Consider the following 18,099-nt stretch of genomic DNA (forward strand, 5'->3'; position numbering starts at 1 on the left):
GACAGAATCGATTCTACCTCTTCACGCCACAGAGTTCCTCGCACTCTACCCTGCCTTCTCACCTGAGGGCTCAGTGCACCCGCTGGACATTTGCTAAGCACCCCTATGTGTGCCAGGCCTCTTAAAGGCCCCCTATGGAGCTCAGACCAATTCTGTGGACTCTGGTGCCTCAGCCCAGATTACTCCTTGGGGGGCAGTGACTCCGGAGGGACTAAGGCCTGGGCCTGGGTTTTCCGTGGGGGAAGAGGCTACCTCTGGGACAAGTGCCGTCGGGCACTCAGATGTGCAAGGAGACAGGAAACAAACTTGCCAACTTCAAAATTTGAACAAAGTTGGCTCCATCTCTCTAAAAAAGAGACCATCAATTCCTCTGTTACTGGCTCTCATTCATTCCCTCACTTTCATTCAAACTCCAGCAGGTACTAGCCTGGAGCCAGGCCCTATGCTGACAATTCAGAGATGAATGGAATGAGACGTGGTCCTTGTTCTTGGGAATTCGTGGTGAATAGATGACACGGTTGTATTGTACATGGTTCATTACAACATAGTACAATGGGCCTCCCAACAGGGGAGATACAGTGTGGGAAGCCTAGGGATGGGGAAACCGACAAAAGGTGTGGTGGCTTCTCTCTCTCCAGCTTCTCATCTCTCTCTGTCCTGTTTCTCTGCTCCCTTCTCTTTCATTTGCTGTCCTTGAAAAAAGCATTAGAACTTCGGGCTCTTCCTTCTCTGGTGCCAAGGTCACCGGACCTCCCAGAGATTGAGGGAGTGGATCCCAAAGCCCTGGGCCTGCTCCACACCAGGCTTCTAGTCTTGTTCCCATCCCTGCCACCTGTCCTCATATGTCCCGTTCCTCTCTTAGCCTTCGTGACGTTTAGGCTCAGAGGTCAAAGAACAAACCCCTGGAGTTGAAATAACACCGTCAGATCAACGCAGAAATAACTCAAGGCTTTCCCTGGTGTGTCTCAAACACCAGGAAGGGGTCACAGGCCCATGCGCACTGTGCCTTCCTCCATGGTCAGAGAGGAACGTGGATGGGCGAGCCACACAAGAGAGCAAGGGAAGGGGAGAGACTGGACACACGAGTCTATTGTTTTTATCCCACCTCTGGCTTAAAATGAGTGTTTTGGGGAGACGATGGGTTCAGGTGGGAGGCAATGGCTCTTTGGAACCATAACTAACCTCTGTGTCCCCTTCAGAATGCCCATGTGAATTGTTACCGTCTCCACTGCCCGCCCGTCCACTGCCCCCAGCCTGTGACTGAGCCACAGCAGTGCTGTCCCCGGTGTGTGGGTAAGTAACCTCCTTCATCCTTTGTGCCCCCTGATCCTTATTTCACCTCCGATGCAAGCCTCCGGCAGAGGGAGGCCCCGGGAATGAGAGGGGCACCACCAGAGTGCTCAGGGGAAGAAACACCTGGATACCCGGTGAGGGCTGGGGCAGCAGCAAGCTGCTCATTCTTAAGCAGCTGTGCTTAGCAGGAGCGGGGAGGGACTGTGGGGAGCAGCCGGGGGAAACAGGGGCGTGAATGGCCTGTTGAGGGCACATGTGGGCTACAGTCTCCGGCTGCCAGAGCCAAGGGAGTGGACCTGCCTGTCCAAGTGGAGGTGAGTGATCTGGGGCTGGAGGCCCTGCAGGGAGCCCCGTGACCACAGCTCTGGGCCTGGGAGTGACCAGAGGGGTTGGAGTATGTGTATTCGGAGATTCTTCCCAGCACTGTGGTTCAGGGGCTTTCTGTACCTTGATGCTAAATGTCAATGATTCCACGAGTTTAAGATTGTAAGAGCCTCTAAGATCGGGATTCTATGAGGTAAAGGTAACAGAGAGGAGAGGTAGCCAGCAAAGAACCTGGCATAAGCAAGTGGCCAAAGAGAGGCAGCCAGCGGGAGGCCGATTGAGAAGTGTGGGCGGGAGATGCTGAGAGGAGAATCCCTCCTCAGAGCACCATGAAGGGCTGAGGGAGGCTCCCCACTGCAGCCCAGTCCAGGCTCTGAAGCCAGGGCTCTCCTGGGAGCTCGGGGCTTGTGTGGAGTGGAGACAGAGGGGCTCGTTTTCCAGGTGGGGCTGTAGTGGGATCTGACCGTGGCTCTGCCTTGGGTCACAGAGATTCTTGGCTCGGGATTCCCTCAGGGAGCAGGAGCTCTGAGCCTCCTCCTGCCTAGTGAGGGGGCAGCATGCCTCCTTCTGTCTGAGGTTGACTCCTGGAATCCTGACCGCTCCTTGCTGACTATGCCTTGGCCCAGGCCCCTTCTTCCTCACACGCTCCTCTCTCTCTCTCTCTCTCTCTCTCTCTCTCTCTCTCTCTCTCTCTCTCTCTCTCTCTTTCTCTCCCTCCCTCTCCCTCTCCCCCTCTCTCTCTCTTTTTCTCTCTCTCTTTCTCTCTCTCTCTCCTGCCGCTTTGCCTGCCTGACTGTACATGTTCTTCATGACTCAGCTCAGACCATCATCCCCTGTCTACCCCACCCGCATGTCCTGCCTGAGTTAGTGGCTACCCCTCAGTGCCCCAGCCCTGTCCATGCAGCAGCATCACTGCTTCTGGAATGTCTCTCTACCAATCAGATTGTGAGTTTCCTGATGGGCGGGGCTGAGTCTTGTCAGCACTCCATTCCCAATGCCTAGCCCAGTGCCTGATACAGAGGTGTTTAGTAACGGTGTCTGAGAGGTTCTCTCAGGATGGGAGGCTGAGGCTTGCCCCTCTTCCTGACAGGATGGACACTGGCTAACCGGTAGGTGATGGGGAGGGAGGCTCTGGTGACCAGAGAATGACAGGAGCTTACCCCAGGCACAGGGACAGTCTAGATCACCCCAGCTGACCACGAGGATGTCACCCCACGAGGGACCTTGTTCTGTTCGCTACTGTGTCCCCAGCACCTAGAGCGGCGCTGGCACTAGGAGGTGCCCCATGGACGCTCGCTGAGTGTTACAGGAACTGCCACAGGTCCCCGCTGAGTGGGGCTCGGTGGAGCTGAGGTTTCTGACCTGGCCTCAGGCTCTGGTCGGGACCAGCTCAGACACTGGGGGGCCGAAAGGGCGTGGTGAGGAGCCATGGGCGGGAGTGACAAGGTCAGATGTAGGTGTCAGCAGGGCCTCTTCTTGGCTAGCTGATGCGGGGGGGGGGGGGGGGGGTGGGCGTCTGGGAGAAGGCCAGAACTCAATTTAAATGCCAAAATAACCTAAAACCCAAAATCTTCAGAAAAGTGGCCCAGTTCATTCTGGCAAAGTGCTTAGATCTGCATGGAACCTCATTTTTCTTCTTTCTCCTGCCCCTCCCCACCCGCAGAACCTCACACGCCCTCTGGGCTCCGGGCCCCCCCAAAGTCCTGCCAGCACAACGGGACCACATACCAGCACGGAGAGATGTTCAGCGCCCACGAGCTGTTCCCCTCCCGCCTGCCCAACCAGTGTGTCCTCTGCAGCTGCACCGTAAGAGGCTCCCGCCGTCTCCGCGGCCCAGGCCCGCGGTCTGGGCCTGAGAGGCCTGGTGGGGGCCGGGCGGGCGGGCGGTGGTTCTCCCCGGTCAAAGCGAAGTGAGGGTGAATGGGCTCAGGAGCATGTCCCCTCTCTCTGGGCGTCTGCACCCTCCTGAGCTGCCTGTTGCAGCCCGGGTCACCTTGACCGACGTTGGCTCCTTTTTTGTTTCCTCCAGTAGACTTTGCACTCCTGGAGGGGAGGGAACGTACCCAATCCGTTTCTTTATCTTCCGCTGCTCCTGGCCCAGGGCCTGGCATACAGAGGATGTCTTGAGTGATGGTTGAATGAATGAGTGAATGAATGAATGAATGAATGAATGAGGGAATGAATGAATGAATAAGTGAATGAATAACCAGTTATCAGTCCTGGGGCACAGAGACAGGGCCAGATTGCAGCAAGTGGATTTTAATCGGAAGCTGCCTAAACGCCCCCTGCTGTCGTCAGAGCTGAGCTTAGGGACAGGCGAGGCTGACTCTGCAGGTTACAGGGGCCACAGCTGAAGCCAAACAAGGCCTGATCACCCTCCTCATTTGGGGGTTCTCGGTGTGGCCCTGCCACGGGTTTGCAGGGGTTTCAGCCTGCCCCTCAGCTCCTTGTCTGGGCCTTGTCAGGAGAAACCCCTGCTCTCCAGTCTCCCTTACTGTCAGGTCACCAAACTTCTCTGGGCCCCAGATCCTTTGCATGCATACGAAGTCTGACCAGGTGGTCCCCAGTGTCCTCCCTGTTTAAAATAATCACCGGATGTAGTAGAGGTGCGAGGGAGGAGGCCTAGACTAGCGTTGGACACCCCTGAGGGAGCCCCAGCTCTTCCACGGCTCCCCGTGTGGTCATGAGCGAGGCCCTTCTCTCGGCCAGCCTCTCCATCTCCTCAGTAAGGCTCGGACCCACAAAGTATCTGTGCTGCCGGGCAGACAACTTACAAAGGAGGGTGACTACTTGTAAGTCAATGCAGAGAGGGATCGTTTTTGCAGGGACGATGTTATTTTGTTAGTACTCCATGGCACCTGCTAGATTCATAGGAATGTCTCATGTCTGTACACAAGCTCCCAGAGGCCCTGGGAGAAGGATCTCAGATGAAGACATGGAAGCTCAGAGCAGTCAAGCAACTTCCCTCGCATCACCCAGCTTGTCAAGGGGCAGAGCCGGAATTCAGACCCGGGGCCACGTGACTCCCAAACCCACGCTCCTTTTCCTGCATCGCGCCGCCTCCTGTGGAGGGACGAGGGCCTGCTGTAGGAGGGGGCTACGGGAAAGACAGAGATGATGATGGTGGGGCGGGGAACGCATACGTGAGAGGTCTTCTCCCTTCTCCCTGAGTACATGGGTCTCCCCTGCCCTCTTCTCATGCCTGTTTATACGGGTCTGACGCCTGGCCTTGTCTGAGGGCTCAGAATCCTTTTGAGACTCGGTGGAGAAGATGTTACTAAGGAAAGGACTTGAGGTGATATAACTTCCTCCCATTTTAAAAAAGGCCTTACATTTTATTTTTTTAAATTAAATTATTATCTTTGTACATATACCATTGCCCCCCGTTCCATGCCTTACATTGTAGAAAGGATTTTCACCACTGTCCCCTCATTTGATCTTCACGGCCCAGATGGGTGTGCCCCCATCTCACAGAGGAGGAAACTGAGGCCCAGAGAAGAGAAGTGACTCGTCAGAGGTCGCCTGGCCTCCTGATTCCCAGAAGGCCCTTTCCCCGGCTGTGTTGCCTTTCGGGGCTGAGTCCCAACATTTCAGATGCAGGGTTTTTAGTGGGAGCAAGGGGAGCCCCAGGCATCCCCCTCCAGTGTCTCTCCCTGATGCCCGGTCCCCCTTCCCAGGCCAGGGGGGAGGACATTGGTTTCGGTAGGAAAAGCCGGAAGACTGGGCTCTAGTCCATCCTGTCCGGCTGTGTCTCTGACTCAGCAGCCAGGCGCCCCGCAGACTCTCCCACTGTAAGCCGGAAGGAAGGGCCCCCCCTCACCCAATGGCTGTGGGAGCCCACGGAGAGACAGGGTGTGACAGTGCCTTAGCCACCGGAGGAGTATGCCACTCCAGGGCCCGGAGAGGGAGTGGGGGGGACAGAGGACCCTTCCTCTGGACTGGCTGGGCCTTGCCCACACCACTCTGCCGCTCCCTCCCTCTCCCACCTCAGGGGAGACCTCAAGGCCATGTGCTCCCCCGGCAGGGGCCGGTCCTCACCAGAGCTCATCTCCCAACTCCTGCTTGCTCTGTCTGTCAGGAGGGCCAGATCTACTGCGGCCTCATGACCTGCCCGGAACCAGGCTGCCCTGCACCCCTTCCACTGCCCAGCTCCTGCTGCCAGGCCTGCAAAAGTGAGTCTGCCCCTAGATATAGCAATGCCCACCCCACCCCCCTGCCATGGGCCGTTAGAGCAGGGGGAACCTCAGAGACACTCCGCATTAGCACACCATTCCATCCTCATGGGCGGGGACTCAGCCCGGCGCTCCCAGAAGGCTGAGCCTGCGCAGAGGCTGCTGTGCATTTTTATTGCCGTCCCAGGAGCAGGAAGGGGGGAGACACAGTGTAAGGGATGCCTTGGGGAGCTGCCTCTGCTTGATATCAAGTGTGACCTGTGCTCTAAGTCATCTTCTGCTTCTTGGGAAAGGCTGGGGCTGTGGAGGGAAGAGGAAGAGGTTGTCCCCCAGCCACGAACTTCCACTGGCCCAGCGGCTGCCCAGTGACGGGGACTAAGCGGCTGCAGGGGTGGGTTCTGGGCGGTCCATGATGGCACTGAACCACAGCTCTGGCCCAGCCCAGCAGTTCAGACCTCATGCTGACCCGGGGTTCCGTGCGTGAAAACTGGGGCAGCAACTCGATGGGAGGAGACGCCATGATGAGAAGGGGGAACAAGTCCCCGCTGGGGCAGAGGGGCCTGCTGGTGTTTGGGGCTGCAGAAATACCCTTTCCCCCGAAAATAAGACAGTGTCTTATATTAACTTTTGCTCCCAAAGGTGCGCTAGGTCTTATTTTCAGGGGATGTCTTATTTTTCCATGAAGAAGAATATGGTACACATTTATTGTTAAATGAAAATAAAGGAAATTTATTACCTGTATACGGAACGGTAGTACGGTAGTTGTCAACACAAACCAGACAAACTGTGAATCCTGCAGTATCAATAATTTACTCATTTATTCAATGACAATCATGTCATCATCTTCTGGAACATCATCATAACAATCCAATTCCTGAATTTCCTGGTGAATTTCTTGTGACTCCATTTCTTTCAGAATCAGTGGACCAAATCTCTCATGTTTAGCCTATGGGGGGGGGGGCTTATTTTTGGGGGGAAGCCTTATATTTCAGCCAAAAGGAAACCTGTAAGTAGGTCTTATTTTCGGAGGATGTCTTATTTTCGGGGAAACACGGTAGCAATAGGCCCTGGAGGTGGGCAGAGCCTGGAGGTGGAGGTCTGCCTGCCGGTCCAGCCAGCAAGGCTGAGGAGGCAGAGGCTAATCTGACTTCCCTCTGGGTTTGCAGATGGGTCAAGTGAGAAGCCAGCCGAAGAGGACATGGCACAGTCACACCGCGGGGCGGTGAGTACACGGATGGGCTGACAGGGAGGGGAGAAGAGAGGAGGTGGGCTGGTAGCCAGGGCCCCAGTCTCCATGACGGTGGAGCAAGGAACCCTCATTTGTCCTGTCCCCTGGGTCAGCTCCATGAGTCCCACCATGTCCGGCCCCTCACCTTAGCCTCCTGTCATGGCCTCCATCACGGCTGATGGGCCAGGAGGGGCCAGGAAGAAGCACCAACCATGCAGGCGCAGGCCCCAAACTTACCGCTGTCCCTCCTGGGAAACCCTTATACCCTGTTCCATCCAGAGCCCGTGTCTGTCCTCACTCCGGCCACCTCTGAGCAGCGTGTTCCCTGGGGGCGTGGCCTCTCATTTAGGCCCGCCCTCCCCACCCGGCTCCTGAGATACCGCTTCTTTGTCTGGGGCTACCCCTCCTGTCTTGGCCCCTCTCAGTCTCGGTCCAGATTGCAGTGCACTGAACTGCCCAGCTCTCTCCGGATGCAGAGGGAAGAGGTGGGAGAATGGGCTCCTGTACTGGCTCACGCCCCCGCCTCTGCCATCTGCGCTACCAACAATGTGAACAGCTCCACCTGCTCTTTCTGCCTGGCTCCCCTGGAGGTGGGGCTCCCTTCCCTGCGACTTCCCAGGGCTCCGAGCCAAGAGCTCTCCCCTCTCCTCCGCCAGCTCATCCTCCCGCCTCGGCTGGGCCCTCTCAGGTGGGGTCTGGGTGCCGGTGCCCCAGGACCCTTTCCCCCCATCCTTTCCCTGGAAGGCAGTGTGCTAGGGGGCTGGGCCCTTCAATCCCTTCTTGCCTCTATTCAACCTGACAAGCATTTCCCAGGGGCCTCCTAGGGGCTTGGGCCTGAGCTGGGGCCTTAGGTAGGGTTTCTGCTTTGGGAGCGCTTGTGGGCTCACTGAGACTGTGCAGAGCAGGACGGGCTGCAGAAGAAGGAATGGGAGTGATGGGGGTCAGTGAGGTGGGGTAAAGCTCTGCCACTTGCCCCAGATTTCTGGCTCCTCTCCCCTGGCCTAGAGCTGCCGGTCCCCAAACTACGCAAAGCTCCTGCCCCGTGACACTGCCCTCACCACGTGACACTGGCCTCACCACGTGACACTGGCCTCACCACGTGACACTGCCCTCACCACGCGCCTGTTGCTGTCCCTGCCAGCTTCCCCATCTGGTCTGGAGCTGAGAGTCTTGGGACCTTGGATTCCAGGGGCTCAGGAAGGGGGTCAGGGCTGGAGCTCTGGGGACCCTCTGTGTCCGGAAGGGGCCGCTCCTCGTCTTTGCCCCACGGGGTGCTGGTGGGATCGTCAGAGGCCTGTCTCCTTGTCCCAGCACCTAACGCTTCTCAAAGGACTTCCTGACATTCATCCTCACTGCATTCTCACCTTCTGCTTCTTAAACATTAAGTTCTCCAGGTCCCTGACCACTTATGTCACCCAGATAAGGACCCGAACCCTTCTGCCCACCCAGTGCCAGGGCCTTGGCTCTGACAGGCCTAAGAAGGGCTTGTTGGAGGCTGGATTTCCAAAGCACCCTCCGAGTTTTCAAAGACCCGTTGTCTGAGAACATCTTAGACCCCATCTAGATCGCTCTGTCCCTAGCTCGGGCCCCTTCTTCACCGGGAAGTCACGCTGGCGTCTACCCTCAGGCCACTCGCTGCAGCCCGTGCCTCGACACTCCTTCTCTGGCGGTGGCCTATCGGTGACCTTTACCCTCCCTGCCATCTGCAGAGACATTCCCAGGATCCGTGCTCAGGAGACGGCGGGAGAAAGAGAAGCCTGGACACCCCAGCCCCCACTGGCCTCAGCTCCCCTCTGGGCTTCATCCCTCGCCACTTCCGGCCGAAGGGAGCAGGCAGCACCACGGTCAAGATTGTCCTGAAGGAGAAACATAAGAAAGGTGGGGATGGGAACCTCCTCCAACCCCTGAGGTGGGGAAAGGGGAACCCCCTTTCCCCCCGACTGCTCCTACCTCCCATTTCTCCAGCCTGACTCAGTGGTTCTCCCATCTCAATTTGGTGATGAGTTTATAGACGCATAGAACACCAAAACAAAGGTGTTCTTCAAGGTAGTAAGGTCTGATCCCCCCCTCCTTTGACAGACAGGACACTGAGGTTCAGCGTATGGAGTCAGAGATAGAACCAGCATCTGCTATGTCTCTCCTGGGAACTGAGGGGCCCAGAACAGAGAGATGAAAAACGGCCCCTGTCCTTGAGGGGCTCCAGACACGTCCATCACTGACTCTAACTTAAGGAAGTGCTGAGGGGACGTTCTTGACAGCGGAAGGAGCGGGCAGAGCTGGGCTGCGGGAGGACAGTCAGGATGGCTGGGAAGGAGGCCACCAGGGCAGCCATGGCCACAGAGTGGGGAGGCACTACCCCGACTGAGGGGGGTGGGGTGGGTGCAGAGGGGACACTGAGGCTGAGGAAGGGGGAGGGACCTGCCAGAGCTTGACAGACCTGGATGTCCTATCTCCCCCTGTGAGGCCATCGCCCTCCTTGCTCCTCCACAGGGGCCCGTGAGGGTGGGAGGAGGACTCACCATCTCCGCAAGTCCTCACTGAGCATGTCACAGCCCCGGGTGCTGAGATGGGGGAGGTGTCAGGGAAGTGGGGCCGGTTTTATACTCTGGCCTGCACTTCCCAGTCAGTGTGGCTGCGCAAGGCTGTGGAGCAGGGGCTCTCCGAGGCTCCGCCCCTGCCTGTTACTGGGCTCTGGCTGGAGCTCAAGGCCCTGACCCTCCTCTGTCTCTCCGCCCTCCTTGGCCCAGCCTGCGTGCATGGTGGGAGGACATACTCCCATGGGGAGGTGTGGCATCCAGCCTTCCGCTCCTTCGGACCCCTGCCCTGCATCCTGTGCACCTGCCAGGACGGCCGCCAGGACTGCCAGCGGGTGACCTGCCCCACGGAGTACCCCTGCCACCGCCCGGAGAAAGTGGCGGGGAAGTGCTGCAAGATCTGCCCAGGTACAAAGAGGAGCTGGGGGCAGGGAGGGCACGAGCCGGAGCGAGCAGCTCTGACGTGGACGGGGCGTGGGCACCGAGCCACAGAAGGCTGGGTTTTTAGGTGCACAGAATCCTGGGAGCACAGCGGCAGAAAGTGCCAGGCATGCAATGTGTTATCTGCAGAGCCATCTGCTGTGACAGAGACAGCGTCAGAGGCTCTCAGACATGTGTACGTAGAATCAGATAGTGTTCTGGACTCGATGAAGTCATAGCCCCTTAGGATAGGAGGGCGTTTAAGAGAAATAGCCCACGTTTACTGAGCACTTCCCCATGTGCCAGGCAGGTGTTCTGCATGCTTGGATTCATGTAACCCCCACCACAACCGACAAGGCAGGGATCCCTGTTTTACAGAACGAGGAGATAAATACCTGTCCCAGGTCACACAACCGACGGTCAGTGACAGAACTGGGGTTTGAACCCTCATCTGTCTTCCTCCAAAGACCATACTTTTGACCCCTGCTGTCTTCCTTCAACCCTCCTCTACATATGGGAACACCGAGACCCAGAGAAGAGAAGGGACTTCCCTGTCACAAGCGAAGTGGTGGTGGAGCTGAACTAGAACTCAGGCTTCCAGACTTGCCGGCTGAGTTCTTTTCAACAATGCCGTGTGACCCTGGGATGTGCCGAAGGGAACTTTGGTCGGAATATGTCATTGAGAAGCACAGCCTGTGCGTGTCAATGTAGCTGATGTGAGGGGCAGGCCTAGACCCTGCAGCCTAGAAAGAAGGCAAGGGGGTAGGAGGTGCAAGGTGAGGTTGTGCCCTGACCACATCTGGTTCAAGGGCTTTGTTGGAAAAGCTGAAGGGAGAGGAACGGAGAAGAGAAAGAGGAAGGAAACATGCATCAGGAACCTGCTAGCACCCGGTGATTGCATACGTTTCATTTAATTCTCACAACTCAGCTACTTCCACAAATGAGATAACCGAGTGGCTGCGATTACCCTAAGTCTCCACCCACCCCAGCATTCACGTCAGGATATTTGTGTTTACGTCAGCTTGCTTACTGACTGACTTACCTAACTTACTGTTGTGAGCTTGGACAAGTTGCTTGACCTTTCTGAGCTTCAGACACAGGGTTAATGAAAATGCTTTATGAATCGTAAATCAACATCCAAACTTAAGGCATAACTATTATTTATCAGAATAATAGGCTCGGGGGCAGCACGACAGGATGGTGCCTGGAGCACGCGGGGTGGGGGTTCAACTTGAATTCTCTCTGAGGTTGGCTGAGGCTCGCTCCTGAGCTCCTTCACACACATCCCTGGTCGTGGGCCCGCATCAGCATCCAGGCCATTTCCTTTTGAAAATATTGAGACTGTACCAGCTCTTAGCTGGACATCTCTGAGGGCTTCATAACTAGTAAGTCTAGTATATCCTTTGGTCCCTGAAAAATAGTCAGGGAATGTTGGTACACGGAGAACTCTGGAGAATGTTCTTGGAATTCCGACATGTCAAAACTTCAAGACTGTATCCAATTTGGCACCAACCAAAAAATTAGCAGCATCCCCACCATCTCACCCTCACCCCCACACCCTCCCACTTCCGCCACTGCAGTCACCATCATCATGATCTCTTCCACCACCTCTTCCACCACCACAACCATCACCTTCATCACCGCCATCGTCATCGCCTAAGCCCTCTCGAACCTTCCATTCTGTGTGTGTTCACTGAGAGCCTGTGCTTGGTGTGAGCGACTCAGCAGACTTGAAGGACATGGTTCCCGCCCTTCGCCTTTTTCTTTTAAAGAGAAAACACACCCGAGTGAAGCAACCACAAGGCATTGTGGGATTAAGGGCGTGAGGGGGAGTCATGGGAAGTCATGGGGCATTTTAAAAGCTGTGAGTGGGAGGAAGCAGTGGGCCGCCTGGAGGAGGTGGGAAATGATCTGGGCCCTGAACAGGAGAAGTTTGCCGATATGCTAATCAATGGGGGTGGAAGGAGGAGATGCCCCTCCCTTCCCCAGAGACCTTCTCCTCCCAGGGCACCAGAAGTTCCACAAGAGACCCTGAGGGGGGTTCAGACCAGTGGCCCCTCTTTTTGAGCCTGCAGGGGTGGGGAGACAAAGCATTCACAAGCTCCTTGTGTCTCCCAGAGGACAAGGCAGACCCCGGCCGCGGCGAGATCAGTGCCACCCGGTGTCCGAAGGCGCCGGGCCGGGTCCTCGTGCACAAGTCCGTGTCCCCGAGTCCAGACAACCTGCGTCGCTTTGCCCTGGAGCGCGAGGCCTCCGAGCAGGTGGACGTCTACCTGTGGAGGCTGGTGAAAGGTGAGCATGGGTGTCCTCCCAGCCGGGCACACCTCTGACCGGTCCCCTCTCCCGGGCTCCCGGGCCCCTTAGGGGCCTTTCGGGCATGTTTGGTTCATCAGGTGCCTTTGGCCCAGGAATCCCTGCCTCTATGGCAGGCCTTCCAGGTTTGAGCCCCCGATTCCAGGATAGAGGGAGACACTGATTCTGTCTGATTCCCCGGCCGTTCTGATAAGCTCACCTACTCCGAGATTGCCAGGGCCTAGAAGTGCTCCCTCTCCTGGGCAGAAGGGGTTGTTGCACCTTGCAAGGAGTCAGGGCAGAGTACTGCCTACCCTGATGAAAGAGGCATCTGTTAGTGGGATTCCAGCATCTTTTCAGGCAGGAGGGCCCCGCACAGCGGCCTCAAAACAGGAGGGCCTTGAGGCTAGCCTCATTCAGCCTCTTCTGTGTGGCTGGTTCTATCACTCCACCGCAAGTTAAAACCAGAATGTATTTCTCATTGCGTGGACAACCCACCCTATTCAACAGGCTACTCATGTCACCAGATGGAGGTCAAGAGAAGTTTTAATTGATGAGGACATTGACGAAAGTTCTGTTTTCTGATTCTCTTGACAAAAATAAATTCCCTGAGTAGAGTAAAACAAACGAAACCCCTTTAATTGTGATTCGTTCTAAGGTCACTTTTCACTCCTGATGGGTTTGCCTGGGGTGGGGGTGGGGGGGTGGAAAAAGAGGGGACAATCAGAAGGGGACAGTAAAGGGACAATAAGAATAATGATGTGATAATAACCGAATCGTGGAGCACTTTAGAGTTTACAAAGTGCTTTCACGTTCATTATCTCACGTGATGCTCAGCGATCCTGAGAGTTAGGCATTATTATCATCCCCGTTTTACAGATGAGGAAACTGAGGCTCAGAGAGGTGAAGTACCTGGCTCCAGGCCACACAGCCAGTAAGTGGAGGAGCTAGAGCCCATGTCTTGTGACGTCAGATGCGGCTCTTTTCCTGCTCTGCCCTGGCCCCTGTCGTAGGAGGCACGGACGAAGAAAGCGGAGCTGTGCAGCCTGGAGAAGAGAAGACTCAGGGGGACGGGACCACTGGCTTCATGGCTCCAAAGGACTGCTCCCGGCAGAGGGAGCGCTGGCTCTGACCGACCACAGGGGTCTACACGCAGGGGCTTTAGAATCAGGCCTGGCTTTAAATCCCGTTCCTGCCATTTCTTAGCTGTGTAGCCTGGCTCATTCGCTTGACCTCTCTGGGCCTCAGTTTTCTCTTCTGTTAATTGGGGAGAAGGGTGGGTGGAGGGATAATGAAATAAGGTAGGTACAGCCTCTGACCTATAGCAGGTGCTAACCATGTCCCTATCCTTCTCCTCTTACCTCCCTGACTCGGTCAGAATTGCGGCGAAGCAGGTCTCAGCCAATAGAGAAAGAACTTTCCCATGCTTAGAGCCTTCCTGTGTGAAGGGGGGAGCAAGCTCCTCTGCCAAGAGCTGGGTGGGGATTCTGCCGGCCGCTGGCGAGTAGCCCTTACAATTCTTTTGTACCGTGAGATTCCATCCGTCCCTGGGCAGGTGCTGGCTGTGTGTTTATTCTGGGACTCCCCTCAGCCCACCAAATGCTGGGACCACAGAGAATAGTCTATCGGCGACTTGGGTGTAGGAGATGAGCCTGGGGCTGGACGGGTTTTAGAAAGGCAGGGCGGTAGCAATGGCCTTGAACTCTGGCTCTAGAGCAGCGGCCGCCAACCGGTGGTGGTCCGTGAGGTCCGAAAGGTTGGCGACTGCTGCAGAGCCCACACTTTCATGCCCCGTGCTCCGTGGTTGGTGAGCAGCAGGCACCACGTACAATGCGCTTCATTTAATCCACATAGGAAACCTGAGGGGTGTGTATGAATGCCCCAATTTGCAGATAAGTAAACTGAGTCTCAGAAGTAAAATAACTTGCTCAAAGGCATACAGTTTAGGCAGTAAAGACTCACACCCAGTTCTGACTGTCCCCACCCAGGGCTGCCTCCACAGAGGTGAACGAATGCTTTTAGGGAGGTGCCTGAGGAAGGTCAGGAGGTGCCCAGAATGGTGCAGAGGGGGACATTGTAGCTCCAGGCCCATCTCATTGCCACCAGGCCTCCCAGAAAAGAAACAGGGCGCTATGGTGAGGGGGGCTTTTCACCTTCCCAACGCCAGGCCCTACCATGCTGTCACCAACAAGCCTCCCCGCCCTGACCTCCTGGGTGGCCTGAGTGCCCCATCCACCCCCCACTGCCTCCCTCTCCCTGTCCATGGGAGTCAAACACCCCGAGGGGTGATTGTCAGTGGGAAATGCATGATGGGCCTGGCGACAAAGGGAGCAGGTAGCCGTTGAAACCTGGGCTAAGTGCGGCCACACCACAGCAGGGGAGCCCCAGGCTCCAGAAGCTGAACAGAGAGTTGGCTTAGGGTTAAGGGTGTTTTATATTCTGGGGTTCCAGAGTAGAAGGGGTCCCAGTTCCTACCCCCACTTAGGAGGGAAGGCCCCTGTGGTCTCACGGATGCTCTCTAGGACACTCACGCCCACCCACCTCCACCCCACCTGCGTCCCTGTGACCTCCTCTCCAGTTTGTGTTTTTTGGGGGTGGGGGGTGCAGGGGCAGGCCTGGAGCACGAGGACCCATCCCCATCTCACGCTCACGATGTGGCCTGGCCCTTTGGAGTCAGTCTCTCCCACATCCTGCTCCCTGACGCCTGGGCTGGGGTTCCCAAGGGCATTGCTGGCTTCCGAGACCTTCATCTCAGAATCCGTGCTGTCCGTTGCCCTTGGTGAGCTCCCACTCAGGTTCCCATCAGCGAGGCCAGTGCTTGGTTTCCTTGAGGGTGGGACTGGCCTACCAGAGGCCTTGCTGTCACATCTGTTCTTTCTGGCCACTGACCCTGGCGGTAACAGCTGGTGCGACCTCACAGCCCACGTACGCAGGGCTTCAGCACCATGTGGTGCCAGTGGCCCGGGGGAATGCAAACAGCAGGAGATCCAGAAAAATACCTCATCTTCCTTCAGGGCCTGGCCTAGAATGAGTACACACGCATGTGCTGATCCTTCCCTTCCTCCCTTTCTCCCTCCCTTCCTCCCTCCCTCCATTCATTCATTCATTCATTCATTCTACATGCCTAATGTGGGCCAGACTCAGGGGGCCCAGAGAGGAAAGCCCCCCAGAAGCTCCCAGTCTGGTGGGGGAGGCAAGACTAGACACAATGAGCCTGGCCTGCGTGGCCTTGTCCAGGCTCCAGTTGTGACACCATGAGCATCGACCTGTGAGCTGGGCGGTTCGATTCCCAGTCAGGCACACACCTGGGTCGCAGGCTCAATTCCTGGTGTGGGCTGTGCAGGAGGCAGCCGATCCATGATTCTCTCTTGTCATGGATGTTTCTATCTCTCTTCCTCTCTGAAATCAATAAAAATATATTTTAAAAAGAATAGACAACGATAGCACGTGAGACATGGGTACAATCATCAGCAGGAGCCAAGAGCTATGGTAGTTATAACTTCCTCTAGGGCAGAAGAAGTTATAAGTACCTGGCAGGGGGTGGGGGTGGGGGGCGAAGGAAGACTTCCAGCCAAGGCGTGGAGCATGAGTAGGAAGGAGTTCACTTGGTGGCGATAAGAGAAGGTGCTCCCACAGGCAGGGTGGCATAGTAAAGGCCTGGCCCCTCGGGGGTCTTCAAGTAGTTGGTTAGGGCTGGAGCACGGGCAGTGCCACTCGGGGAGGGGGGGTCTGGTGAACGGTACTGAAAGGGGGCCTACAATTCTGACGCTTGTTAGTGTTTTGGTGTCTGAATAAGCACACCGATTGATTTTTATCATGCATTATTCCTTCCAATATCTTTCCTTCCTTCCTTCCTTCCTTCCTTCCTTCCTTCCTTCCTTCCTTCCTTCCTTCCTTCCTTCCTTCCTTCCTTCCTTCTTCTTCCCTTGCTCCCTCCCTCCTTCAACCCTCCCTTCTGTATTGTGGGCATGTGGTGGTATGAGAGCAGGAGAGTGATGGAAACCAGAGCAGGACCAGCAGAGAGGTGACAAGAGGTCAGGGAAGGGGGATGACAGGGAAACTACACTTTTGAATGACTGCAGGTAGGATCCTAGGTTCGAGGGGGAGTGAAGTGGTCAGAAACCTAGTGCAGTGACTCAGGCAAGACATGAGGGGCCTAACGGGGAGCGTGGCAGTGGAGACAGGAGAACAGACTCCCAACACTGAGGAAATGTAGTCCATGGGATTTGGCGTGCTGATCAGAACAGGGGAGGGGAGGGAGGTGACAGGGTCCATTCCAAGTCCGAGTCACCCCGTCTCCCTGACCCACAGCCCCCCGCCTTGCCCGCTCATGCCCTTGTCTCTGCCCTCAGGAATCTTCCACTTGATTCAGATCAAGAAAGTCAGGAAGCAAGACTTCCAGAGAGAAGCACAGAACTTCCGGCTGCTTACCGGCACCCACGAAGGTGGGCCCTGGGGCTGGGACGGGGCCAGGGAAGAGCGCCTGGCTAGGGGCCAGGGCCTCTCGGGGAGTTTCAGGCTGCTGATGCCTGAGGGGGGTTGCGAGCCACAGACGTCAGTTCCCGGCACAGGAATCCAGCGGGTGTCTGCGCCAGAGATTTCTCAACTCGGGTGCTGAGGAGCGGAGGATAAAGCAGAGCCTCCTGGATTTGGTCTTGGGATGGGGGACACAGGGCTGGAGAGGAGGGAGGTTTGAGCCTCAAACTCTTGTGCTGCCTCTGCCCTCTCTACGGGGACATTTCCCCTTGGGATCTCTTAGCCACACCCTCCCGAGGCCCTGAGTTTGCTCTGCCCTCCCCTGAGCAAGACTGGACCCAGGTGGGCTTCAGGGGCTGGGGGAGTCACAGAGGGCAGTGTCGCCAACAACATCAGGAAACAAGCTCAGCCCCCACTTGTTGGTTGGTTGAAGGTGGGGTCATGTACCAGAGCTGATCTGGATGTGGGGGTGTATGTTGGAGACACACCACCTCCTTCCTCCCGGTGGGATCCGAACCCAGGTCCACACAGTCCTCCTCCTTGCCCTGTTTTTTTCTACACAGCCACTTGCCACCAGCCACATGCACACGTACACACACACACACACACACACACACACACACCACATATCCCAGCACACACATACCTACCCACACACACAACTCTTCTGCTTTCCTCCATGCAGGTCACTGGAACGTCTTCCTAGCCCAGACGCCGGAGCTGAAGGTCATGGCCAGTCTGGACAAAGGGACCAAGACCTTATAACAAAGACCTAAACTGTTGCAGATATGAGCTTTATTATTTTTGTTGTTATATATTAATAAATAAGTTGCATTACCCTTCAATTCTGCCTGCTGAGTTTGTTTTCTCACAGTGACTGCAAGACAAGCCTGGTAATCCATTTACATTTTAAAGTGATTATTGATAACTAGGTCATTATTGCCATTGTGTTAACTGTTGGTTGTTCTCTGTTTCTTTCTTCTTCTCTTGATCTCTTGTGGTTTGCTGAGCTTTTTTTTTTTTTTTTTTTTTTTTAAATCTTTATTGTTGAGATTCTTACAGATGTCCCTCTTTCTTCCCCCAATTGCCTCCCTCCACCCGGTTCCCACCCTGCCCCAGACCTCCATCACCCTATTGTCTGTGTCCATAGGTAATGCATATATGCATATAAGATCCTTGTTTAATCTCTTCCTAATCCCTACTCTCCTTCCCTCTGGGAATATCAGTCTGTTCCATTTCCATGCTTCTGATTCTATTTTATTCACCAGTTTATTCTGTTTATTAGATTACTTGTTTATTTTGATTTTTAGATTCAATTGTTGATAGCTATGTATTTGTTGCCATTTTGTTGTTGATATTT

General features: G+C 55.7%; 1 protein-coding gene across 2 annotated transcripts in view; it reads left to right on the top strand.

The window, feature by feature from the left end:
- The window catches only part of CHRDL2 (chordin like 2), a 32,601-nt gene extending 15,024 nt beyond the window's left edge, over positions 1 to 17,577 (top strand). Inside the window, exons 3-12 of one of the 2 annotated variants that reach the window (XM_084893406.1) lie at positions 1,200 to 1,293; positions 3,281 to 3,423; positions 5,696 to 5,789; positions 6,956 to 7,011; positions 8,727 to 8,895; positions 9,765 to 9,959; positions 12,090 to 12,263; positions 13,143 to 13,197; positions 16,616 to 16,708; positions 17,425 to 17,577. In XM_084893406.1, the coding sequence (XP_084749532.1) occupies positions 1,200 to 1,293; positions 3,281 to 3,423; positions 5,696 to 5,789; positions 6,956 to 7,011; positions 8,727 to 8,895; positions 9,765 to 9,959; positions 12,090 to 12,263; positions 13,143 to 13,197; positions 16,616 to 16,708; positions 17,425 to 17,515 (1,164 nt within the window). In that variant the 3' untranslated portion in view covers positions 17,516 to 17,577. The remainder of the gene's footprint in view (positions 1 to 1,199; positions 1,294 to 3,280; positions 3,424 to 5,695; positions 5,790 to 6,955; positions 7,012 to 8,726; positions 8,896 to 9,764; positions 9,960 to 12,089; positions 12,264 to 13,142; positions 13,198 to 16,615; positions 16,709 to 17,424) is intronic. The other variant, XM_084893407.1, reaches the window with a different exon arrangement.
- Positions 17,578 to 18,099: the final 522 nt, after the last annotated feature.

This window comes from Pipistrellus hanaki, assembly GCF_964339955.1.
Source record: "Pipistrellus hanaki genome assembly, chromosome: 9".
NCBI lineage: Eukaryota > Metazoa > Chordata > Mammalia > Chiroptera > Vespertilionidae > Pipistrellus > Pipistrellus hanaki.